Source organism: Saccostrea echinata, unplaced genomic scaffold (genome assembly GCF_033153115.1).
Source record: "Saccostrea echinata isolate AGI-Se365-2 ecotype Australia unplaced genomic scaffold, CSIRO_AGI_Sech_v1 ptg000075l, whole genome shotgun sequence".
NCBI lineage: Eukaryota > Metazoa > Mollusca > Bivalvia > Ostreida > Ostreidae > Saccostrea > Saccostrea echinata.
In genome coordinates, this window is record NW_026889824.1 from 2097538 (window position 1) to 2125442 (window position 27905).

At 34.4% G+C, this 27905-nt stretch overlaps 2 protein-coding genes across 2 annotated transcripts; both read right to left on the reverse strand.

The window, feature by feature from the left end:
* Positions 1-1775: 1775 nt before the first annotated feature.
* Positions 1776-13345, reverse strand: LOC133176420 (uncharacterized). Its single transcript, XM_061311545.1, has 5 exons — positions 12854-13345; positions 11719-12493; positions 3763-4773; positions 3510-3619; positions 1776-3392 (listed from the first exon to the last, which is right to left on the reverse strand). The coding sequence occupies exons 3-5, from the start codon at positions 4771-4773 to the stop codon at positions 1856-1858; spliced, it is 2658 nt and encodes an 885-aa protein (XP_061167529.1). The 5' UTR covers positions 11719-12493; positions 12854-13345; the 3' UTR covers positions 1776-1855.
* LOC133176419 (uncharacterized) lies at positions 12335-27038 on the reverse strand. Its single transcript, XM_061311543.1, has 3 exons — positions 26587-27038; positions 12854-12917; positions 12335-12493 (listed from the first exon to the last, which is right to left on the reverse strand). Exons 1-3 carry the CDS (start codon positions 27036-27038, stop codon positions 12335-12337), a joined length of 675 nt encoding a protein of 224 aa, XP_061167527.1.
* Positions 27039-27905: the final 867 nt, after the last annotated feature.

A 27905-nucleotide genomic window follows, 5' to 3' on the forward strand; every position in this document is an offset into this window, starting at 1 on the left:
ATGTTTAACATTCTTCAATATACTTCCACTTATTTTAAAGACAGGGGATGATGATGAAATATTGAAATAAATTCAACGTTAATACAAGATGTACTTCAGTTAAAGCACAAGACTGTCAACTTACAAGCAAATTATTCTCCTGCTTGAGAACAGATAATAAGATGCAAATATAAGAATCTTTATTGAACAGAAAGCAAAAAATAAAATTAAATCGGTAACTATTTGAATTTTAAGTACAGTGAAGATATATACGTTTTTGTTTTTAAAAAATGATATGAAGACAGTATGTAAAATTAACTTTTAAACAAGAGGCCCATGGGCCACATCGCTCACCTGAGCACATTGGCTAGGAAAAAAAGCAAAAATCAGTACAGTATTGAAAAGTTTACAGGGAGGGGGGTGTTGAATTTTAAACTACCTGATGATGCTTTCATATCAATATAACAAATGGCTTTGTTGTTCTTGAGCAGCAGATTTTTTCCCATATATTCATTTCTAAAAATTTGATCCCCCATTGTGGCCCCACCCTACCCCCGGGGGCCCTCATTTGAACAAATTTCATTCTACACTACCTAAAGATGCCTCCATATCAATTTGACTAATCATGGCTTTTCTGTTCTTGAGAAAAAGACTTTTTCCTATATATTCCTCTGTAAACTTTGATCACCCATTGTGGCCCCAACCTATCCCCGGGGTAATGATTTGAACAAACTTGAATCTTCACTATCTGAGGATGCTTCCATATAAATATGACTCATCATGGCTTTACTGTTCTTAAGAAGAAGATTTTTAAAGATATTTTCCTATATATTTCTATGTAAAACTTTGATCCCCCATTGTGGCCCCACCCTACCCGCGGGGGTTATTATTTGAACAAATTTGAATCTTCACTACCTGAGGATGCTTCCATATAAATATGACAAATCATGGCTTTACTGTTTTTAAAGATATTTTCCTACATATTTCTATGTAAAACTTTGATCCCCCATTGTGGTCCCACCCTACCCCCGGGGGTTATGATTTGAACAAATGTGAATCTTCACTACCTGAGGATGCTTCCATATAAATATGACCAATCATGGCTTTACTGTTTTTAGGAAGAAGATTTTTAGAGATATTTTCCTGTATATATATCTATGTAAAACTTGGATCCCCGATTGTGGCCCCACCCTACCCCCGGGGGTCATGATTTGAACAAACTTGAATCTACACTACCTGAGGATGCTTCCACAAAAATATGACCAATCATGGCTATGCTGTTCTTAAGAAGAAGATTTTTAAAGATATTTTCCTATATATTTCTATGTAAAACTTTGATCCCCCATTGTGGCCCCACCCTACCCCGGGGGTCATGATTTGAACAAACTTGAATCTACACTACCTGAGGATGTTTCCACATAAGTTTCATCTTTCCTGGCCCAGTGGTTCTTGAGAAGAAGATTTTTAAATGATGCCATTATTTTTTCACTAATTCCTAATTATCTCCCCTTGAAAGAGGGCTTGGCCCTTCATTTGAACAAACTTGAATCCCCTTTACCCAAGGATGCTTTGTGGCAAGTTTGGTTGTATTTGGCCCAGTGGTTCTTGAGAAGAAGATGAAAATGTGAAAAGTTTACAACAACAACAACAACGCCAACGACAACGCCGACGACAACAACGACGACAGACAACGGACAAATTTTGATCAGAAAAGCTCACTTGAGCCTTTGGCTCAGGTGAGCTAAAAAGGGTTTTGACACTGTGACGTAACAAAATGACCTCTTAGAATTGTGCCAACTCTTTATATTCCTCTATTATCAGCATACAAACATTCTTAACTGTTGAGAAAATAAAACTTGGAACTCCCAAACCAATTTTATTCTCGATGATCACAGAAAAATTGAATGAAAACAGACTGATTTTGTAGTTCTGGAATTGTATACAAGTCATTCAAATCCCAGGACATGCGCACTGCATCACCATAGTTTTTACCATATTCCCATGGGGTATTATTGTTTACTCGGAGAGCCCCCGAACAGGGGTGAAAACCCGGAGAATTCTTGTCTCTGCTCCGACAGAAGGCCTGACATTTTCGTCCACACGAGTCATAAGCAGACAGAAGGACTTCTGTATCGTTCTGACCAGGACTTTTAAGTCCAATATAGGTGGTGGACTCGGTAAACGCCTGCCTCAGATCCACGATGACGTATTCGTCATAATTTCCCTGGTAATTAAGTCCGTTAGATCGAATGTGAATGCGACCAACTGTTCTATCCCCAGTGACAGTTTTACATTTTTCTGATGATGGCATGAGTTCCTCTGAGAAGTATGGTTTGATTTCTTGATACTGTTCTGGATCGTAGATGTCGGCCTTGACGGAAGGCTTTCCATCAATGATTGCGTATGCTTTAAATTTACGGTGCTCAGGAGACCGTTTGTTAACAACACGAACAGGTATAAACACCCATTTTCGGGTATCTCCCTCATTGTCGATTTCGAAGGTATTCTGGCTGGAGAAAGAGACCCACGTATTGGAGCATTGCATCTGTTTGACCATTACCTGGTGGTAAGAGTTTGAAGAGGACTTTGCATTAATTGTCACCCTGTCTTTAGTTGCTTCTCTCTTTTTACGCCCAAAAGGGAGGGGCATTCCTCCTAGCCGTGGACCAGCACCCATCACTCCAGGCACACCCCTCATTCGAGCTGCTCGTAGCTGTGCTGGAGGAGGACCCGAGGAGATCGGCAAGCACTGCGGGACACCGGTGGAAAGATCGCACGTCAGGTACGGAGAACCACAGTTGGAGTTTTGGAAGGAACATGTCGGATGTGGCTGGTAAGTATATATTTGGGAGGTAAACATGTCGCTTATTCCAAATACATTTGGCAGGTTTCCAAATCCTGTAGGTGTAAAGGGGGCATGTGACTGTGGGCCGTAATTCTGAGGATAATCTTGGGTGGGGTCTATTCCCATGGCTCGCTGCTGCTGACGGAATATTTCCCAAACATAATCGACAAAGGCATGGTGAAGGTAAAAAACAGGATCAAAAGCAGACGTTTCCATAGGCTCCATCTGACCTCCGATCCATGTATGTGCATCACCGTGGTAATTTTCAATGTTAAACTGGTCGGGAGCAGCGGGTTCTGTGATTTGCCCCATTCTTGTTCTGGTCAGTATGTTCCTTATGGCTTGTCTTGAGAGCAGCTGACCATCCTGTCCTATATTTCTGATGAGTGGTCCATTAGGAGTTTGCCAGAAGGCGAATGGTCCATTTGTCACCAGACCATCTCCGTTGCCGAGGAACTGTGGTGACCACGTGACGGATTGGGTAGGGTCAATCATCGCCTCATCCATTGTCGAATCCCAGTATGGTAAAGTAACACCAGGTACCATTTGTCTCAATGCATTCTCAAATCTAAAATCAAATAAAATTAAAAGCTAGTGAATTTTCTTGTAGAAATAATATATTTTACAAATTTATCGTTACAAACGTAGAGGATTGCTACATAATACAACTGAATCATGAACTTACATGGTGATGAATATTCTATGCCAAGCTAAGAATGCTCCTCCATGGTGTATATTATCAACCATTCGAAAGTGAACAAGTCCAAGTGCATCATATCGGTTAGGTCGAATAGTCTGGATAAAATTGTATGGAAAGAATATGTATTTAAATGAACATTAATTCAATCTTGTATGCCTGCATATGTAGATTTATTTGTCATTTCAAAACTGTCCATTTATAAAATTATAAATAAGGTTTGTTACGGAGATTGACTTACCGTATCCTGTTTGAGTAGTAGAATGGCTCTGTGGAAGTTGGCTCTCTCCTGCTCCGTCATCGTCCTATACTCCTTCCTTATCCTTAACTGAGGACGCTGTACCTGAGGTATACCAGTAGGCTGTGCTGCGGACATGGTCGGAGACATCACTGTTGGCTGAGGTTGGAATGCGTTCACAGGCTGAAAATTTTGTTGCGTTTGTACAAATGCTGGCTGCTGGGGTTGCACAAATGTCGGCTGCTGGGGTTGCACAAATGATGACTGCTGGGATGAAGCAAAATTAACTGCCTGTGGTTGTTGGGGTGGAGCAAAATTAACTGCCTGCTGAGACTGTTGAACTACTGATTGTTGGGAAAATTGATTTTGAACAGGATTTGTCTGGATTTGAGAAGCTTGAGTCTGGATTGGTTGATTCTGTCCAGCTAGCGGTTGTTGTTGTACTGAACCTTGGAAAACTTGCTGCTGTGTCTGGACCACTGATTGTGATGGAGGCTGCGGATTCCCGCCGATGATTGGAAACGGCCTCGTTTGTCCGGGCTGAAACCTCTGGGCCTGGCTTGATCCAGTATGTTGATTAACAAATGACTGGAGAGTTTCTGATTGGTATTCCGGCCCCTGTGAATTCTGTGTATTCGATGTTTGTGAATCTTCATCTGTAATGATGGGCTGTGGGGGGAATTGGACGTTAGGATACAGAGAGGGATTATCTGCTTGTCTTTTGTTTATGGAATGAAGGTCCAGCTTCATATCCACGTTTGACATTCTGAGTAGTTCATTAATCCAGCTGACCGTGTCCTGAGATACGTTGGCGTGTTTGAACTTGTCACCTGTGAGTTTCATCCTGTGGCTGTTCATACACCACTTGTTCATGGCTTCCCAGCTGGCAGCACCTTGATTCTTTATCCGCTGTTTTTCCAAACATTCTGTAAAGGACTCGGGTAAATCGATTTCCTCTATGTAAGCTCCCACTAATACTAACACTGTAAAGATGATGCATAAATGCTTCTTCATCTGAAAAACAAAAGATACTACTTATTGTGTAATGTAAGTAATTATACATATATATGTATTGCCTTTACACGAACAAAGTGTTTGTTTTTTTAAAACCTATAAAAATTAATACCTATATTGCAACACAATGGACCTGTCTGGGCATCACCCAAATCCAATCGAAATTTCGAAAAAGCTAACCGGGGTAGAGGGACGACTACTTCACTACATTTTGTGTACGTATTCCTGCAGATCAGGGTCTTTTTATACCTATACATGTTGATCACCTGACTTTTATGTATTATTGAGTAAGATTATCGTTTGACCTCTTTGCTGCCGGAGAGGAGGCTCCAGCAAGTCTTGTGAGATGCACAACTCTGTTGTCAATTTTGTAATATCTTGTTACTCAAAGAAAACACCGTGACCTTATCATTATGTTAATATTGCTGCCTTATTTTGTTACATACCGACGAGTAACAGTCAGTAAAGTATAATTATCATAATTTTTCTGAAGACACTACACTAATACCAGATTTTAGTTAAGTTTCATGGTGGTTTCATACATTCAAAATTTAGAAAATTAATATATTAAAACATTCATACCTGCTTTCGTTAGTGTGAAATAACACGATGAAAGAATTAAAACAGGAATATATAGGTACAAAATGATTAGCAAGTACATATTGCCAAAGGTGTACCCAAACACAGACGTGTACAGTGGCACACAATGTATGTAATATAGACAGTACTGAAGATTCGTTCACACCTACACTGTATGACGCACCTTTAATAAGATACTGATATGAATGAATTGATAGATCTGAAATATTTACAGTCAAATGATGGAATTCATATGAGAAAACATCTGAATTGCAACTGTACACTTTTCATGTGAAATCAATGTAAAATTATCTGACTTTACATGCGTGACTTTATTTAAGAAATTAACATAAGAATCATAACATAAGAATCATAAAGGTAAAGGGGATAGAACTTTCAAACAACACTTAAGATAATTTAATGCAAACATCTAGCATAATTTCAGGTAAATTGAAGAATGTTTCAAAACTAAGAAAAAGAACAAATACATGTACTTGAACTGTATAATTTATCTAAAACTTTACCATTCATCTAGCGATTAGGATTCATCACAGAAGAAAATACTTTATTTTTTTTTTATTCATTTTGTAATATAATAAATTACTATAAGCAGCTTACGCGTTAAATTTTCCAAGATGTTTTCGATAACTTTTAATTTAATATAGCAAGAACGACATGCCAACAAATGGTCTGCACCTAATGAATAACACAAATTGACCTGCGAGTGCACCCAACACTGTCAATTACATGACAGGAACCACCACATGTGACGTCATATCCGTGTAACACTGATCCGCCGCTAGGAGCGGTTGCTGTTTGAAGTCACGTCTACACCGAGAAATCGGGTATATTACTCACCTGGTCTAAACCGTAAATAGCAAATCGAGTTTACAATTAACGATTCTTGAAGATGGTACACAAGCTGCAATTATACTAGTTACCCCATGTAATTAATCTCATAGGATTAATTTCATCGTGTGTAAAGTGTTCATATGGAATGCTTATTCTTCCATGCCACCTGATCCCCCCTTCTGCTTTCAGAGGTCCGTGTTTAATCACCGTGGTTTAATTGCTCTGCTCATAATTTGTAGTTTTTAATTCGACTTTCGAATGAGATTGCTGTTTATTATCAATACATTTAATGCAACAGTTTAGAGAACACTGTACATGTATACATGTTATTATTGTCAATGCAGTCATTTAGCTATACTTGTACAATTATTTGAGTACAATTATTCACCTAACCGTATAGCGAGGTGAATATGTTATACTTCAAGAGTTAATAAATCATCGTTTTGACTGAAAAAGTAGCATTTGTTTTAATCATATGATACAACGATACAAACTCGTCACGATAATAAATAAATTAGATGTTAGTCAATGGTAGAAAATGTTCACCTTGAAGATCAGGAGCAGTTAAAACAAATATGGAAGTCTCGATCTATTTTTGGTCCAATGTAGGAAAAATAAATGATATTTATATATGTTCATCTGCTAGGTATCGTGCATGTATAGTATGATTTCTGAAATTTTAATTTTGAATCTCCACCAGAGAGCAAGCCTAGGAATAATTCAGTCAAAAATCACCGTGTGAAATGTACCCAAAGGACAATATCTGTCCCTGTCATGTCTGTTGAGTGACTTTTATCTGAACATTTAATGTGACATTTTGTTTACATATAATTACTTTTTGCAGATGCTTTTGCTAAATTATTTAATTGTATATTAATATATTGTTATTAATTGTCATGTATATATGTTACATTCCATAAACAAATGCCGCTAGAACACATTCCCCCAACCGAACAGATTTAATTAAGTTTTGGAGTCCAAATAAATTTGTAAAAAGAAAACCGAAGTATGTAATTTTCTCTTCGAACAATACATTTTTGGATTTAAAAATCGTTTTCTAAAGTGGAAATTGATCCAATTTATTCGAAGAAATCGATCAACTTAGAAAAAAGGGTCAGATATATAAATTATGCAGGCTATTTCGATACTGTGTTCTACACAAATCTTTGAAAAATATCAGCAACAATTACCAAACACTTAATTGAGTATAGGGTTCTAACAACTGTTGTTTTTGTAATTTCTCAATAATGTGAAGCTATTTGAAAAATAAATATATATATATATTTTTAAAAGTCCAGCTCTTTTGTGGGAGAAAGGAAATTTTAAGTTAGGGTTAATGTTTATTTGGAAGGCATAGATGCAATTTAGTTGCAGTGTGTGTGTACAGAGTTGCATGAGACTGCCTGCAAGGGATGGAAGCGTAGCAAGTTATGTTCAATAAATCTGAATAGTTTTTGCTTTAATAATGCGCCCATTCAATCTATGCCATCCTTACTACCAGAAACATTCAAAGCTTGGTTTATAAGAAAGAACAAAAATACTTGATTAACTGTTACAGAAAAGAATCTTTGAAATCGTTCTAAAGATGACCTTAGGTCAATGCGGTGGGATTTCTGCGATAAGAATTTTTCATTGTTTATTTTTATTTTAATATAAATATACTCAAACTTTTTCATAAGATGTTCCCTAACGACAAAGTCAATACATGTACCTAATAATCAAAATGTTTTTACTCAATCCAGAGCTTTACCTGCAGAAATCTTTATTCCCTAATTCTTACGTCCTTTCCTTATAACCTCTGTTTTATTAGATAGAGTTCATATAGAGTTCATATGAAGACCTTAAATATTTGCAATATTCCGCAACGATTATTCTATAAGGACTTTTCACAACCATCCAATATGAAAGTTAATCCATTGGCTGACAAATATGCTATTTTCTTTATCTAACATCTCGATACCTTTCATTCTTGACTTACTTATGCATGTAATATTTTTATCAGAATTGCCAACAACAGAGAGAATAAAGGGAATAGTGGATCTCCCTGACGACATCCACAGTTTCTAGAATATGCCCCACTTGGTTGAAACTGATGTAGTATTTTTGTTTAAAACAGTTTAACCTTTTTCTGTTAATAACTATATGAAAATCATATTCTTTGCTTCACTTACAAATCCTTGTTTATCACGAATGAAAGAATAAGAAAATAGTAATTTCTTCTGTTATTAATAAAAGATAGTATTTCAAAAATGATTAGCACAAGGAGTTTACTATGCCTTGGGAATGTTTTGAAAAGATTAGTTGGAAACATGGCATACTTTTCATACATAATTAGATTCAGTAAGTAATGCAGCTATGAAAACACTTTTCTACAACACAAATATCTTGGAACAGTTGATGAAAGACTTTTCATACCGCGTGGCGCAGTGTTAGAGCGTCTGCTCTAGAGTCGCGGAGTAAGGAGTTGATCCTTACGTCGCGGGTTCGAATCCCATTGTGGGACGTTTAGACCGGTCCTTCGGATGAGACCGTATAAACCGAGGTAACGTGTCGCAGTAGGTGCTGGCACAAAAAAGATCCCTCACTGCTCAATGGCCCTAAGTGCCGAGCATTGGTCAAAATTTTCAGCTCTCCACCGGCAAAGTGGTGGCGTCTCCATATGAGTGAAAAATTCTCGAGAGGGACGTTAACAAACAAACAAACAAGTTTTCTTATCTCTCATAAAGAAGAGTTACATGGCTATTTTTTCAATATTTCTTTCAATAAATCTAATTAGGAAACTTTAATTGTGTAAAAATGTAAAAATGGACCTTGGAAATGTTCCCAGAATTTTTTTTTAGTAACAAAACATTTGCAACAGTAAAAAACTGTGATTTATTTATTGAATAAAAGTGATATTCTCTCACAGTGTTAAAGGATACCAATTTAAAGTGATATTCTCTCACAGTGTGAAAGGATATCAAAGTAAGTAAAAAATAATTTATAGCCTGGAATAAGATATAATTAACTTTACCATCTTGATAGAGACTTAAACTGCCAATTTCTCCCCATATACATGTATGTTGCTAAAATGTTACAATGTTTTCAATCTCACAACTGTTAAGCTATGACGTCTCAACAGTAAACTGTGACGCCATTGTCTAAGACACTGTGTTTAGAAAAGACAGAGGCAAAGGGAAAATCAAAGAAAATATTATAAACAGAAATTCAATGTTTTGTAGCTGGATAAGGAATTAATTTCACTCGATCGTGAGACAGGATTTTTTGATATTTTCACCCGTGCTTCGCACTTGTGAAAATATAACAAAAAAATCCTGTCCCACTCGTTAAATAAATTCCATATTCAACTACAAAACATTAAAAATCCTCTATTTATTACATTTTCAACAGTGAAATACTGCGATTTATTTATTGAATAAAAATGATATTCTCTCACAGTGTGAAAGGATACGAAAATGATATTCTCTCACAGTGTGAAAGGATATCAAAGTCAGAATAAAAAATAACTCCTGGCCTGTCATAAGATGGAGATAGAGCTTAAACTGCAAATTTCTTCCCAAATATGTTGCTAAAATCCATGCTATGTAATGTTTTCAATCTCACAACTGCTAAGCTATGACCTCTCATCCACTCAACTATAACGTCAAGCCTATGACACTGTGTTAGGAAAAGACAGAGGGAAATGGAAAATCAAAAACATTTTATTGTTTAAGTATTACATGTAACTAATTATCAAAGTGTTAATATTCGGTTTGTGTATATATTCCCTTTTAAGTCGGAATTTTATATAAAACAACTACTCTTCCAGACCTCGTAACCTTGAACCCGACCTTTGACCTTTTAAAAAAATATATACACGACACATTTTTTGGAACAGAGCTGCTTTACTTTCACATGATTCAAAAGAAATTTGAATTTTAAGTACTAGTATACGTACATGTATATATAATTGACTCTCTTGATCATTTAAATAGGGGTGGGTCCGAGATCACTCGGACATGCACAGCTTGCGCATGTTAAGTTTTGTTCTTGCAGAAGTTTTCATGTTTTAGCACCATTCAAGCCCCAAAATATTAATTGCCACCCTTTAAAAAAATCTACAGCATATAGTTTCGCTTGCGATTTAAAATAAAATAAAAGAAATAATAATAAAAATAAAACAAATAACCCTCCTTTTTTCCTTAGAAAGGGATTTTTCATTTTTTTCTATATTCCCGTTTCCTACATTGAGAACATTTAAAACAAAATTGTCATTTTTAAAATCTTTCCGACCTTGCTCTAAGGTACGATATATTTTGAACAAACTTAAATCTGGACCAATTAAAAGATTTGAGTCGACTCCCTCAGCAGCAATCAGGTACATGCAGCTATACTGATGCTCTCAAAAGTCTTTCTCCATGCTTTCATTTAGCTCTTACGGGTTAATGAGAGAAAGAGAGAGAATTTTACAGTAATAGATGTTTAAGTTTGCCCCCCTAACTAGTTCTTTAAACCATGATCAAAATAAGCTTGTGTGTTTGGAACTCTTTGTGAATTTTTGTACATGTGTATATGCATAAAAATGCAGATTACATTTGTTCTTTTCTCCCAAATTAAATACATGTACCACATTTGATAATAATTTCAAAATTTAATCAATGACCGTATATTTCAAAGAAAAATAAAAAAAAGAAACTTAATATGACCGTCTCGAACTGTGAAAATAGATTTTACATGTTAGACCTTAATTTAAAGAATACCTATAGATGAAATAAAATTCCATTCCAGTGTTTTTTGAAATGAATTTTGTGTCGTATCAACATTTGGAAAATAATGATACCTCAAATATTTATAATTTAATCAAATAAATGTAAATAATTCATTTATAATTTGTTGAAATTTCTGTAAATTCTCTGTTGGTTTTGATGTTCACAGCAGCAATACTGTTAGTTAATTTATAACTTCCGGTTACTTTTTAACACAAAATGGTGAGGAACTCTACAGGGAAAACTGTTACAAATCATCACACTCGTGTTTTAACCTGTGATCTTCGTTGAGATACCCGATGTATAATTATGACATCTATTAGATAGGTTCCGATAATTATGTCAACTTGATTAACATACTAAATAAGATCCTCTGAAATACACCTCCCTGCGGCATGCCAAGAACAAGATCATTTAGATTTCTAGTTCAACATTAGTTAATTCAAATCATATTCGATAAAATCAAATAAATATCTCTTTTGAACAATCTGATATTCTTTTATTAACAGTATATATGACACGGACAACGAATGATATTTATCCGTTTTAATGAGGCGCACTTTCAGCTGCTTAAAATCAGAATTAATCTTACTTAAATGTACCTTTTTTGATAACTTCTACAAAAATCTCTAATAATAAACCCGCTTTATTTTGGTTAAAGAAAGTAAAATTAAATTACTTTTTTTTTTTTTAAATTTACATATCTGCGTTTTAGTAAACATTTCCAATTAATATTTATTTTTCTACAGCTATAATGTGTGTATCTTACCCTATCGGGTCGCTCTCTCAGAAGTTTGAAATTCCAACTTATACATCCAAACAATTAAAATACAGGATAAAAGGACATTAAGAAGGTCCAGTAAAGCGACCAGCGCCTTAGTATAGCTACACACAGGGCATTATGGCGGACGTGCCCGAGTTGTCGCAGCTGACTCGGCATACCAAGCCCACAGATCGACAGGGTTACGTCGACGGTAAACATGTACTTCCGTGAATTAAGCAAAATTAACAGGTACCTGAACCTCAGCCATTTTACCTATGTCCTAGCTTATTGCACAATTATTGCGTTTTGCGTTAAACCAAACCAAAGCAAACTGTCATGGTCTCTTTAATTCAACAGATTCCAAATATAAGATAATTTGGATATATATGCCACCTTATCAATTTTTCAGGAAGGATTATGAGAAATAGTAAGCATATACCCAAATTGACAAGGACTAAGTTATCCATGTGTATGTGCATTTTGTGAATGGTGAAACAAAATATCTGAATTGTATTTGTCCACTCTTGTCACTGTTTTTTTTCCATATAAATGGAGAAGATCACTATATTTAAATTAGTCCACATTAAACGACAACAAAAAATTTTTCATTTATTTTCTTTGATTATCTGGGACACATAGCATGGCGACCACCATCAACCGGAAGTGTCGCCCCTGTGATGAAAGACGAATCATCCGAGGCAAGGAAGGCTATTGCTCTGGCAACTTCTTCAGGTTGTCCTGGGCGACCGAGCGCATGCGTCTCTTTAGCACGCTCCAAAAACTGAAAAAAAGAATATATTTTGGAAGTTCTCCGTTTCAATATTTCAGATTATGTGCATCATGTTGACAATGGTGCAAACTTTCAATCGTATTTATTTACAATTAAAATTCACTTTTATCTCTAACATTCTGTTGCTCACACCTTCAAATTTCATTATTTTGGATATATTTTGCCAAAAAGAAAAAATTAATATAAAACATAAATAAAAATAAGAATTTCCAAAACAAAAATGAAGAATAACTCCTTAAAAAGGTTTTACTTCATTTAACTTTACTTATGAAATTGCCAAGAAAAATTCATTTTAAATTTTAATACTAGTAATACAAAGTTTATCCACCCTCTCCATAAACAATGCCCTACCTTTGCGTATGCTTCTTCATTTAATCCCCCACGTTTCTGTAGTTCTGTTATAACCACACCAGGGCTTACAAGGAAAACGTTAATATTTACATCAATCATTCAAAACAAGATAGTAAACGAGGTAGTCAATATTGTCTATTAAACTTATTGATTTATCTGGAAATATTCAAAACTTATATCAAAGTAAAATTTTAATATATATCTCTTTTCGAATGTTCTTCCGTTTCTTATCATGTAATTTTCTAAAAACGTCAATTTCATGCCTAAATTTTCTTTATGAAACATTCAACACTGTTAAATGTGGATATCTAATTTTTCAACAGAGCACTGAAAGCTGATCTGCGTATGCTAAAAGAAATGCCATAAAAGTGTACTTCAAGAGGGGCTCATTTATGCTAACTATATGAAAATTTGCGCGTAACTAGTATTTCCCCGCGAATCAACTAATTCTTCTCATGTGCATAAATAAGAACTAAATAGATTGACAAGTCTTATTTCGAAGAGAAAGAAAGTAAAAAGACTGATGCTTTACCGAAGAAATAATATGAAAAATTAAATAAGCATGTGATCCCCCCCCCCCCAAATGCGTGGGATAGGGCAAAGCATACTCCTTGCTTAAGGGAGAATATATGTAGTTTAATGGTGTTTATGGGAGAATGACTGTTACATGTATTATAACTTACACAATACTGCTTAATTTTTTTTTCAACAAAAAAATTGAAAGTCATTTTAGAGCTAAATAAATATTAACTCTTAAACACTGTTTTATCATTGAATCATACAATTATAGCTTAATGTACCATTTAATCATATAATAGAACATGTGGTCAACAGATGATTTACAGATTTAGCTACTCAGTGAGTACAATATTTCCACGGTTTTTTCTCGACTTGATGGAAAGGCTGAGTGATGTTCCGATTATTCAAATTTCAGTTTGTGTGGTTAATAGTTTGAAAGTAAAGTGTAATAAGGTCATAAACATGTAAAAACAAACTAATTATCAAAGCCCTACCTCTCAAAATAAAAAAAGATATAAAGCTAAATTGACAGTTTGAAGCATTCTTAAAAAGTAGGTCAAAGGTCAAGTGGAAAGTAACTGATATTTTTTCAAATGTTTTATGACAAGCTTGGACTCCTGCCAAATAGCACAGACTTACCTCTCAAAAGTTAAAGAATATTTGTATATTAGCATTAAATGGCATATTGGAAAGTAGGTCAAAGGTGAAGTTCAGAGGTCATGAGGTTGGTTTCACTGCATTGTCCCAAGCAAAACAAGAATATCAAATATCTTCCTCGAACAGTTTTCAAGACAAGGTGTGACAGTCCGACTGAGAGAGAGATGTCAGGCAAAGGGATCCCAAGTGTTTATTATGCAGGCAACGTAAAAATATCATCAAAATGATTTTAAACCTGAGTTTAGCTTTAATGACTTTTATAAAACTTTTTAAACTAGAAATCTGACCAGTCAGCAAGGGCCCCACCGAGGGGTAGAAATATAAGGGTGCAGATTAGGGGATGAGAATTTTACTTGATTACAAAATTTTTAAAATATATAAAGAAGAATAAGCAACAGCAACTGCTAAATATCCAACAACCTGTAAATAGTGTCCTTGTATTTACATAAGGCAGTAAAAACATCTAAAATAACTCAATTAAATGTATATTTAAAGAAGAATGAAGCATGTGTTTTCGTGTCCTTAAAATGAAAAGATTTCTGCGCGAGATCTCAAAAACAGGAAAAAGATTAAAACCCCAAACTATTATGAGTAATAGACCTTGAGGAGTAGGCAAAACCATTTGGGTTAAACGCGTCAGTCGTCACTTCCACTTGCTACAGAAAATGATCAAAGAAATCAAAAAAAATTTAACTTTTCTTTTTTTAATTAAAACTTGCATCACTTTATTGCATCTATTTCGCTGTTTTGAAATATGTTTGATTCAACCGGAAACAAATACGTCAACTTCCGGTTTTAGGAGATTAACTACGTTATTTTTATATTTAACTTTCTCATAAATATTACTTATCGATAAAGTACTTGAAATAATTTTATGTATGTTGTAGATACTGCAAATGTCTAGAGAAAAGTCAAAGGTTTTTATAAACTTTACCTCCGGTCGCGTGTTTACCTGTCCTTAAAATTAGAATTTCTTCTCACAATATTGCTCCGCAACAATAAAGGACTGAAGTCTAAAACTTGCAGGACTGATAGTCAGTCATCAGTTTATTTGAATCCAGAGATAATCTTGTATCGCCGTTACTTCCAATCGTGATAGGAAGTGATGCAAAAAGGTGAATGGTGAATGGTTAGCACGTTGGACTTTTACGCTGACGACCAGGGTTAAATCTTCAGAGTGTCTGAATTTCTTTTATCACTTTTTCAGCTTGAATTTTGTGTGGTTTTTTTTTTTTTAAGAATTGGACGGAAGACCTCTCATTGCTCGCAATGAGTTTCTAGTTAAGGTCTTCCGTCTCCACGGAAGACCTTATAGTGATTCTATTGTTTCTTATTATTATTATTATTATTATTATTATTATTCTTTTTTTTTTTTTGAAACAAAATTTTGTGCACGCGATTTCTCAAAAACTATTGAATGAATTTCTTTGAAATTTTCAGTGATAAAAGGTCTCTATATGAATTTTATATAAAATTCCGTTTTTTGGTAAATTCGGTTCCAGTGCCAAGTTATGGACAATTTCCTGATTTTAAAATGAAATTTTGTCCTCGAAGGATCTAAGAAACGGCTAGAGATATGAACTGGAGACTTGTTAGAGATGATAGACCATGACTTTTAGATGTTCGAAATTACCATGGTTTTCGTCGTCAGTACTTCCGGTCGTCACCGGAAGTGTTCAAAGAAATTGAAAATTTCAATTTTTCTTTTTTTAATCAAATCTTGCATCACATTATTGCAACTCTTTCGCAGTTTCGAAATATGTTGGTCCCACCGGAAACAAAAACGACAACTTCCGGTTATAAGAGAAAAACTACATAATTTGAGTATTTTTCTTTCCCATAAATATCTTTTGAAGATAAAGTATTTGGAATGAATTTTAAATATGTTATTCAGACAGCAAATGTCTAGAGTAATCTCAAATATCTTTGCAAAATTCACTTCCGGTCGCGTGTTTTTCTGTCCTAAAAATGAGAAGTTGTCTGAGCAAGATCTCTGAAACGGTAAAAGATTAAGACACCAGACTTACACGAGCAACAGACCTTAAGATGTAGCCAAAACCACTTGGGTTCAGTACGTCAGCCGTCACTTCCGGTCGTCACAGGAAGTGATCAAAGAAATCGAAAATTTCAACTTTTCTTTTTCTATTTAAAAATTGCATCACTTTATTGCATCTTTTTCACAGATTCGAAAGATGTTAGTCACACCGGAAACAAAAACGACAACTTCCGGTTATAAGAGAAAAACTACAAAATTTGAGTATTTTACTTTCCTATAAATATTCTTTATAGATAATGTATTTGAAATGAATTTTAAATATGTTATTCAGACTACAAAGGTCTAGAGTAACCTCAAATATCTTTCAAAAATTCACTTCCGGTCGCGTGTTTTTCTGTCCTCAAAATGAAAAATTGTCTGAGCGAGATCTCAAAAACAGGTAAAAGATTAAAACACCAAATTTTTATGAGTAGCAGACCTTGAGGAGTAGGCAAAACCATTTGGGTTGAACGCGTCCGTCGTAACTTCCGGTCGTCACAGGAAGTGATCAAAGAAATCAAAAATTTCAACTTTTCTTTTTTAAATTAAAACTTGTATCACTTTATTGCATCTCTTTCACTATTTTGAAACATGTTAGATTCCACAGGAAACAAAAACGTAATCTTCCGGTTTTAGGAGATAAATGACGTTATTTCGATATTTAACTTTCTCATGAATATTGCTTATCGATAAAGTACTTGAATTATTTTTATGTATGTTGTAGATACTGCAAATGTCTAGAGAAAAGTAAGAGATTTTTTTTATAAAATTCATTTCCGGTCGCGTGTTTAACTGTCTTCAAAATTAGAATTTGTTTTCACAATATTGCTCGGCAACAGTAAAGGACTGAAGTCTAAAATCTTCAGGACTGATAGTCAGTCATCAGTTTATTTGAATTGTGAGAATATCTTGTATCACCGTTACTTCCGGTCGTGACAGGAAGTGATGCAAGAAAGTGAATGGTTAATGGTTAGCACGTTGAATTTTCACGCTGACGACCAGGGTTAACTCTCCAGTGTCTGAATTCCTTTTATCACTTTTTCAGCTTGAATTTTCGTTTTCATTTTCAAAATCGGACGGAAGACCTCTCATTGCTCGCAATGAGTTTCTAGTTAAGGTCTTCCGTCTTCACGGAAGACCTTATAGTGATTCTACTGTTTCTTATTATTATTAAGGTCTTCCGTCTTCACGGAAGACCTTATAGTGATTCTACTGTTTCTTATTATTATTATTATTATTATTATTATTCTTTTTTTTTGACAAAATTTTGTGCACGCGATTTCTCAAAAAGTATTCAGTCGTTTTCAATGAAACTTTCAGGAAAAATCAGTCATTGTATGAACTTTGTTCATCACAAGGAAAATTTGGAAAATTCCATTTTGGTTCCAAGTTACGGGCAATTTCCTGATTTTAAAATGAAATTTTGTCGCCCCTTTTTTTCAAGAATGGGTAAGATATGAACTGGAGACCTATTGGAGAGCATAGAACGTGACTTCTAAATTTGCAGAATCGCCTTTTCGTTCGTCGTCGGCACTTCCGGTCGTTTACGGAAGTGATCAAAGAAATCGTAAAATTTCAACTTTCTTTTTTTAAATGAATACTTACATCACATTATTGCATCTTTTTTGTAGTTTCGAAATATGTTGGTCCCACCGGAAACAAAAACGTCAACTTCCGGTTATAAGAGAAAAACTACATAATTTGAGTATTTTTCTTTCCCATTAATATCCTTTGTAGATAAAGTATTTGAAATGAATTTTAAATATGTTATTTAGACTGCAAATATCTAAAGTAACCTCAAATATCTTTGTAAAATTCACTTCCGGTCGCGTGTTTTCCTGTCCTCAAAATGAGAAGTTGTCTGCGCAAGATCTCTGAAACGGTGAGAGATTAAGACACTAAACTTATTTGAGCAACAGACCTTAAGATGTAGGCAAAACCATTTGGGTTCAGAGCGTCAGCCGTCACTTCCGGTCGTCACAGGAAGTGATCAAAGAAATCGAAAATTTCAACTTTTCTTTTTTTAATTAAAAATTGCATAACTTTATTGCATCTTTTTCTCAGATTCGAAAGATGTTGGTACCACCGGAAATAAAAATGTCAACTTCCGGTTTTAGGAGATAAACTACGTTATTTTTATATTTAACATTCTCGTAAATATTGCTTATCGATAAAGTACTTGAAATAATTTTATGTATGTTGTAGATACTGCAAATGTCTAGAGAAAAGTCAGAGATTTTTATAAAATTCACTTCCGGTCGCGTGTTTACCTGTCCTCAAAATTAGAATTTGTTCTAACAATATTGCTCGGAAACAATAAAGGACTGAAGTCTAAAACTTTCAGGACTGATAGTCAGTCATCAGTTTATTTGAATCGTGACAAAATCTTGTATCGCCGTTACTTCCGATCGTGACAGGAAGTGATGCAAATAGGTGAATGGTTAATGGTTAGCACGCTGGATTTTCACGCTGACGACCAGGGTTTAATCTTCCAAGATGTCTGAATTTCTTTTATCACTTTTTCAGCTTGAATTTTCGTTTTTATTTTCAGAATCGGACGGAAGACCTCTCATTGCTCGCAATGAGTTTCTAGTTATTATTATTATTATTATTATTCTTTTTTTTGACAAAATTTTGTGCACGCGATTTCTCGAAAAGTATTCAGTCGTTTTCAATGAAACTTTCAGGAAAAATTAGTCATTGTATGAACTTTGTTCATCACAAGGAAAATTTGGAAAATTCCATTTTGGTTCCAAGTTACGGGCAATTTCCTGATTTTAAAATGAAGTTTTGTCGCCCCTTTTTCTCAAGAATGGCTAAAGATATGAACTGGAGACCTATTGGAGAGCATAGAACGTGACTTCTAAATTTGCAGAATCGCCTTTTCGTTCGTCGTCGGCACTTCCGGTCGTTTACGGAAGTGATCAAAGAAATCGTAAAATTTCAACTTTCTTTTTTTAAATGAATACTTACATCACATTATTGCATCTCTTTTGTAGTTTCGAAATATGTTGGTCCCACCGGAAACAAAAACGTCAACTTCCGGTTATAAGAGAAAAACTACATAATTTGAGTATTTTTCTTTCCCATTAATATCCTTTGTAGATAAAGTATTTGAAATGAATTTTAAATATGTTATTTAGACTGCAAATATCTAGAGTAACCTTAAATATCTTTGTAAAATTCACTTCCGGTCGCGTGTTTTCCTGTCCTCAAAATGAGAAGTTGTCTGAGCAAGATCTCGGAAACGGTGAGAGATTAAGACACCAAAGTTATATGAGCAACAGACCTTAAGATGTAAGTAAAACCACTTGGGTTCAGAGCGTCAGCCGTCACTTCCGGTCGTCACAGGAAGTGATCAAAGAAATCGAAAATTTAAACAATTCTTTTTTTAATTAAAAATTGCATCACTTTATTGCATCTTTTTCTCAGATTCGAAAGATGTTGGTCCCACCGGAAATAAAAACGACAACTTCCGGTTATAAGAGAAAAACTACATAATTTGAGTATTTTTCTTTCCCATTAATATCTTCTGTAGATTAAGTATTTGAAATGAATTTTAAATATGTTATTCAGACTAAAAATGTCTAGAGTAACGTCAAATATCTTTGTAAAATTCACTTCCGGTCGCGTGTTTTCCTGTCCTCAAAATGAGAAGTTGTGTGAGCAAGATCTCAGAAACGGTAAGAGATTAAGACACCAAACTTTTATGAACAACAGACCTTAAGATGTAGGCAAAACCATTTGGGTTAAGAGCGTCAGTCGTCACTTCTGGTCGTCACAGGAAGTGATCAAAGAAAACGAAAATTTCAACTTTTCTTTTTTTAATTATAAATTCCATCCCTTTATTGCATCTTTTTCGTAGATTCGAAAGATGTTCGTCCCACCGGAAACAAATACGACAACTTCCGGTTAGAAGAGAAAAACTAAATAATTTGAGTTTTTTAATTTCCAGTAAATATTCTATATAGATAAAGTATTTGAAATGAATTTTAAATGTGCTATTCAGAGTGCAAATGTCTAGAGTAATCTTAATTATTTTTTCAAAAATTCACTTCCGGTCGCGTGTTTTCCTGTCCTCAAAATGAGAAGTTGTCTGAGCGAGATCTCAAAAACAGGTAAAAGATTAAAACACCAAAATTTTAAGAGTAATGGACGTTGAGGGGTAGGTGAAACCATTTGGGTTAAACGCGTCAGTCGTCACTTCCGCTTGTCACAGGAAGTGATCAAAGATAACAAAAATTTTAACTTTTCTTTTTAAAATCAAAACTTACATGACTTTATTGCATCTCTTTTGCTGTTTTGAAATATGTTAGATTCCACCGGAAACAAAAACGTCAACTTCCGGTTTTAGGAGATAAACTACGTTATTCTTATATTTAACTTTCTCATAAATATCCCGTATCAATGAAGTACCTGAAATGATTTCATGCATGTTGTAGATACTGCAAATGTCTAGAGACCAGTCAGAGATTTTTATAAAATTCACTTCCGGTTGTGTGTTTACCTGTTCTCAGAATTAGAATTTAGTCCCACAATATTGTTCGGCAACAGTAAACGACTGAGGACTAAAACTTTCAGGACTGATATTCAGTCATCAGTTTATTTAAATCGTGAGAAAATCTTGCATCACCGTTACTTCCGGTCGTGAAAGGAAGTGATGTAAGAAAGTGAATGGTTAATGGTTAGCACGTTGGATTTTCATGCTAACGATTAGGGTTAAATCTCCAGAGTGTCTGAATTTCTTTTATCACTTTTTCAGCTTGACTTTTCTTTTTTATTTTCAGAATCACACGGAAGACCTCTCATTGCTCGCAATGAGTTTCTAGTTATTATTATTATTTTTTTGACCAAATTTTGTGCAGGCGTTTTCTCAAAAACTCTTCAGTGGTTTTCAGTGAAACTTTCAGGAAAAATGAGTCATTAAATGAACTTTGTTCATCACAAGGAAAATTTGGTAAATTCTCTTTTGGTTCCAAGTTATGGACTAATTCCTGGTTTTTAAATGGACTTTTGTCGATGAATGTTCTAAAGAACTGCTAAAGATATGAACTGGAGACTTATTGGAGAAGATAGATCATGACCTTTAGATTTGCAGAATTATCTTTTTGTGCGTCGTCACCACTTCCGATTGCTACCGGAAGCGAATTTAAAAAGGGCATTTTTTAACTTTTTTTGTTTTTCAATTTTCTTTTTACGATTTTAGTAAATTTAAGAGAGACTCTTTTGTAAATGCTTAATATGCAATTTGTTTTAAAATCGATCAATCCAAACTCTAGATATTAGCATTTTAAAATTTGAAGCGGGTCCAAAATGGCGGCTGTCTCCGACGAGCAGGTCGGCACTCGGAGCTTCTCGAGTGGCTTGTTCCTCGCAAACTAACTTCGGACGTCAATGGTGTTCTACCATGTTGCTGATAAAGTCATGTGATCTTATTTGAAATTCCTCCACGTGTTATACCTTTGAAAACTGAGTTACTTTGAAGCACTCCCAACACTATGTTTTGCTTTCAAAGACTACTTATATGATGCTGTGATCAAAACCAATATAAGAATTAGACAACAGAAAAAAAAAATGAAGAACTTAATGCTGAGTAAAATATGAAATGAATTACAAGGCAGTTTCTGGCGGAGAAATGTAATCGATTTGATGCATATTTTTCCACCAATCACTTCCGAGGTTTGTATGGAGCGTAGCTGAGTCAGTCGAAGATTGCCGATTGGCAGGTCGGAGTTTACGGAGAAAACCGAGCGTCTTGGTGATCGAAACTACTACAAGGATCAATGAAATATGAAGAAAATTGTTGGATCTGGCAGATTATGAAATGGATAATCTGTTTTAAAAACATAGATACTCTGACCTCCAAATGCAATAAAATTAGTAATTTGTACGGTACATACAATAATATATATATGAGAATGGAAACCATTTAATAGAAAATACATATCAAAGAAAAGGCGCAAAGATTTACTCGTCACGATTGGCGCAAAATAATGTATCGTGACTCTTCTTTCATAGTAGAAAAATGGTCTGATGCAAAAGTGCAGAAAAAGATTACACGGACACATTTGTTTGAAATACAGGTATATGGAATTGCATGGAATAAAAATGTGAATACAAAAAGAATAAAAGAAGTAAACAGTATCATCAGTTCATCAGTAATAGATTTTTTTGTTATTGTTTAAACTCAAGTAACGAATTCTGATGTGAATCTGCTTGCACAAAATTTGGCTAGCTAGCTCTGATTCTATAATTCCGCACTATATAAAAGAACTTTTAACCTCACTGACGCTCGATACTTCAGGCAATGATACAAAGTAAACATCGATGATGGCTGGTAAAATTACACTGGTGTAGTGGCTTCCAAATTGAATTTTCACGAAGGCGATCTGGGTTTAATCCCGAATTTGTTTGCTTAAATTTACGTTTTCAACTTTATAAATGATGTTGAGTTGTTTTTTTGTTAGAGATGATAGAATATGATTTATAGATTGGCGAAGGGACCTTTTCATGCGTCGTCGTTAGTTCCGGTCGCTTGCAGAAGCGAATTTAAAAAATCGATATTTTTCATTTTCAATATTTTTCTGTAATATCTGTAGGGTTAAGGGAGCCTCTTTTCAAATATACTAAATATACAATTTGTTTTCGAATTGATAAATCCAAACTCTTGATATTCGTCATTTTCACTTTGAAGCGGGAGTTGAAATGGCGTAATGGTTAGCACGTTGGATTTCCACGCTAACGACCAGGGTTAAATCTCCAGAGTGTCTGAAATTTTTTTTTCACTTGAATTTACATTTTTGTTTTCAAAATCGGACGGAAGACCTCTCATTGCTTGCAATGAGTTTCTAGTTATTATTACTATTATATAATGATGATGTGAAGCAGAAAACACTCAAAATTCTTAGTTACTCATGCATTTTATCCTATGTGATTTTAAAATTCATTTTTTCGTTTGAGAAAAAGGTACATCAGAGACATTAATAACAATAAACATGTCTCTACACGTTTGATTTTTTAAAGATTCAGATAAAGTGTTCTGTAATGTGTTTCCTTAATCCACATGGTATCAAATAAGTCAACACGTAAACTGACCGACTGGTGACCAAGTCCACTTAAATCCAATATGTCAACTCATATCCAAATCATAGAAGTCAATTTGTAATAAAAACTTGGTTTAGAGGGGAGAAGTGGTTTTACCCTATCAAACTTTGAATCATGTAACTGCCCTGTGTCTGGTTTATGAGTAGATTGTTCTAAGGTTTTAAACTTACATATAGCATCATTTTTCAAAGGGGAGGGCAGAAAAAGTAACTGACAAGGTACCTTAATAAAATGCTACAAGGAAAAATAATGAAAAAAGAAAGTTGTACCAACTCGAAAAATCCATTTTGGGAAAAGGGATGGGTTCTAGGGCTGGGATGATAGTATTACAATTTTTTTATATTGATACCTATCATGATATTTGAGCCATGAAACGGTATATTGCACAACATTTTGAATTGGTCACAATTTTTTTTTTGTGTATTAGAAAGAACAAAACACTTCTTCACTAATTAAGAATAATTTATTTATAAAAGCTGTATATCCGTCGAGAAACAAACTTATTTCAACAAGTGGTGTAAGTTATTGTGTATTTCACAATATTTACATTTCCAATGTCTCTGTCCGAGATAAAATTACAAATTTTAAAAATACTTTATTTCTACATAAATCTACTGGTTCATCGATAGGCGCGGTTACAAAAAATCACGTGCGGGGCGGGACAAATAGAGACAGAAGCGGGACTATTAGCACGGGAATTTGCAAAATCAGGAGCATGTAAATATAAGGAATAACTGTCAGATTTTTTGGATTCATGACGATGATCAATCGATTGGCTTGCGTGATAATTTTATGCATAAACGCCTTCGGCGTTTATGCAAATTATCACACAAGCCACTCGATTGATCACATCATGAATCCAAAAAATAAGACAGTTATTCCTTAATTAATATTTCTATTTAGCATATTTATCTTGTATATTTATATTAAACCCATAGCCAAAATGCTAAGAAAAATAAGTCTGAAACTTTTTATTGATATTTCTGCATTTCTACTTACGTATTGATAAGCGTATCATCCTCAAACAGAATCAATATTATTGATACATAAATAATTTATTCTCGTTGTAAAGCTGGATTCGATTGATATCGTATAAATTGGGTTTTCTACGTCACAATGACTTGCGTCAAATACGTGTAGATCCGCGTGGCGTTACATTCAAATTTTGTAGAAATTGTAGTAATTTTTTAAGGGTAATCATTTTTTTTTCTTATACCAAATGAATGAACATTAAATCATGAGGAAAGAATTTAATATATATAGCTACCAAATTTATACGGTATAAACTGGGTTGGAACCGTTTACACTTTTTTTATAAACCGCGAAGTGGTTTATAAAGCGTAAACACTCCCAACCCAGTTTATACCATATAAAATGGGTAGCTATTTTATTCACTCCTGAAATAAATCGTCCCAGCCCTCATTTGTTTCAACTAAATTCTACTGGTGTTAAAAAAGAAATTGAAATTAAATGTTGGAAACAATGACCCTTAATTTGACATTAGAAAACAGAACTATGTTCAAAATTACTAATTGAACCCCTTCTTCATTGTCAGATGCAAGTAGTGCCAATTTCTTTCTTATCTTTCAAAAAATTCTAGCCGCATCCGAACTTGTAGTTCTTGAAAATTATAATTTTTAGATACATAAAAAAAGACAATCAAAGGTTACAAGAAGTTTCTATAAAGTCTTATGGATAGTAACTGTTGACATACACGTACTGGGTTCGAGTCATTCAGGTTAAAAGTTGACAAAAAACAATCCACATGCACGTAAAAAAAGACGATCGTACTTCTAGGCATGTTTAACTTTGTAATCTGATGCAGCTACATGATTTTTTTTTCAGATTATGCTGTTGGGGTCTTAAGGAGCAATAAAGAAGAAAAAGAAAGAAAAGTCTGAAGATGTCATCTTCACTGATGAGATAAAAATGGAATTGCATTCCAAGGGTCAGTTGCATTTTAGCAGTGGCTCCTCCACAGCAGATTTTCAGTAAACAAAAAGACTAATGCCAAAGCATTCATACAAGGTTTTTTTGTTATTAAAAGGACTGATCGTCAGATAATAAGCATTACAATTTCCTATTCAAATTTGTATTCCATATATATATGCAATGTACATGTAAATTATATAAATACTGATAAACAAAACTGTACTTAGTACTGTGTATAAGTTTCACATTTGGCATGTTTGATATTTGAATTTTTAACCTTTTTTTTACTTTAATATTTACCGGTAAGCAGTGTGTTTGAAAGTTAAAATAATTCAAGGATGAGTTTCTTAAATAAGTCTCAATTGAAAATAGGAACCCCAAAAGTAAATATGAAATTTATAAACCTTTATTAAGATTACTTTAGGAAGATTTTAGGTTAATGTCTATCCAAGAAGAAAAATTAAACTAATCAGCTGTGAAGAGATTTTGAAATTAAATCATAAAGTAAATATCTTACATTTTTTCAGACCGATGGCATTAAACAATACAATAAGTCCACCAGGGATTGAATGGCAAAAAAAAAAAAAAAAAAGAGAGAGAGAGAATATTTTGAAGAATGATTTAGATATACTGGCATCCTCTCTGGACCTAAATACAATTGAAAACCTTGGCAACTACAAATAGCTGATGTTTGTTTGTTTGTGTGTTGTTTAACGTCCCTCTCGAGAATTTTTCACTCATATGGAGACGCTGACACTTGCCGGTGAAAATACAGTACTTGGCCATAATACAGTACTCAAAATGGCCGCCGTTATAAAAATATACGTGCACAGTTGCAGTTTTGAATGTTGTTCTTTTTAAACTGATATGTAATAAAATTTATCCTATCTTACTAATACTTGATTATGGAACCATTTGCTTTTATTACAGCTTGTAGTCGTGTTGGTATTGATGTGTAAGGTTTTCTAATCGTCTCCAAATCGATAGAGGCCCATATGTCCTTCACAATACGCCATAGGTCTTTGCGTTTTTAAATTTTGTCCAGGCGATTTTCCAGTCTGATCTTAATTGTCCTCCTCACATTTTCAATTATGTTAATGTCTGGTGATTGACTAGGCCAGGTAAGTGTAGGGATTCTGTTTGTTGTTTTCCATTCAACAGTCTGTCTGGACTGGTGCACCGGACAATTATCCTCCTGTAGAATCCATTTACTTGCAGGAAACTCCTTTGCAACAAGAGGCCACAAATTATAATCTAGGACCGAAATATATTTCTCAGAGTTTATATTTCCATCTACTTCAGTCAAAGTTCCTACACCATTAAAAGATAAACAACCCCAGAAGATAACTGATATGCCGGAGTGGGGCGAATGACTGCTATTATACTGTCCAAGACAATCGGGTTGAAATCTTTCTCCAGGTTTTCTCCAGACGTAAATTTATCTGTCCTTTCCTAAAACAACTTTCAACTCATCACTAAAAATAACCTGACTCCATTTTCCTCCACTGTCCACCCTAATTTGGATCGACACCACAAAACACGGTTTTGACGATTTGGTTTCGAGATTGTTATTTTCTTTAAAACGGAGCATCTTTGATATTTCTGTTCTTTTAATCTCCTTCTTACAGTTCTATAAAACACTTTCTGTGGTACAGATTCGTAAAATTTATCAGTTAAATCTGACAGAGTCTGTCGACGATTTTTCTTCACCAACCTAGACAAGACACGATCACCTCTTTCGCCCACCAGTCGATTTCTTCCCTGTCTTTCTCTGTTTTCCATGGAACTCCTTTCAGCATTTCGTCTAACAATCTTCTGTATGGAATTTGGACTTATTCCGATAATTTCCGAATTTTTCCGGCTACTTAAACCACTCTCATTCAATTTGATTATCATCTGCTTTTGCTCGAGTGAAAGGTCTTTTCCCCTCGGAGCCATTTTCATTTACGTATGTTTTGGTACTAAAAATAAATCTGAGGAACTTCCTATGTGTGTGACGTCAGATATGACGCTCATGTATGGTTGTGCGTAGTTGTCATTTTTTTTTTATCATATTACAATCGATAAAATGGAGAGGAAAAACATCGTATGTTAATTTTGATTTTAACGGCGTCCATTTTGCGTACTGTATTATGGCCAGGTACTGTAGTTTACGTAATAGACATATATATTTGGTAGAAAATTATTCTATTAATCAAATCTTTAAAAATAGGATCTTAAAGGGTTTTTATCACGTCTCAAAATTTTTTGATATGACAAAGTTTACATGCTATTAAAATCATATAGTTAAAAATCTTTGCTAGAAAATTAATAGTTTTGATGTTTCAACGACTCAAAGTTTGAATTTCTCAATATGCATATTTTGATCGCCGATGTTACGCGCCATTGCTCTGACGTCATAGGTGCCAATCGAAGTACTTATTGTGTATACAAAAGGGGTCATTTGTTGTGTCTATTAAACCTGTTAGAAAATAATTAAGAGATAACTGGATAATTGACAGCTAGTAAGGTATAATTTATGGCTTTAGGATGCGCAAAGGTGCACAAGAAAGGTTTTAGGAAGATTTATTTCCCCCACATTTTCCTGGAGTTGGTCGAGAGATGAAAGGGGGGCACTTTTCTGCAAATGCAATGGCGTTTACAGTATCTCTGTTCAGAACAATCGTGTATGCCCTATCGATCACGAATTTTTTTCTGTCCTATAAAACATTTTAAGAGAGATACTTAAAAAAAATAATAAATGACAAACACGCATTTTTTAAAAGTCGCTCAGAATCTAGAAGGAATGATGTGAACTTCGTAATG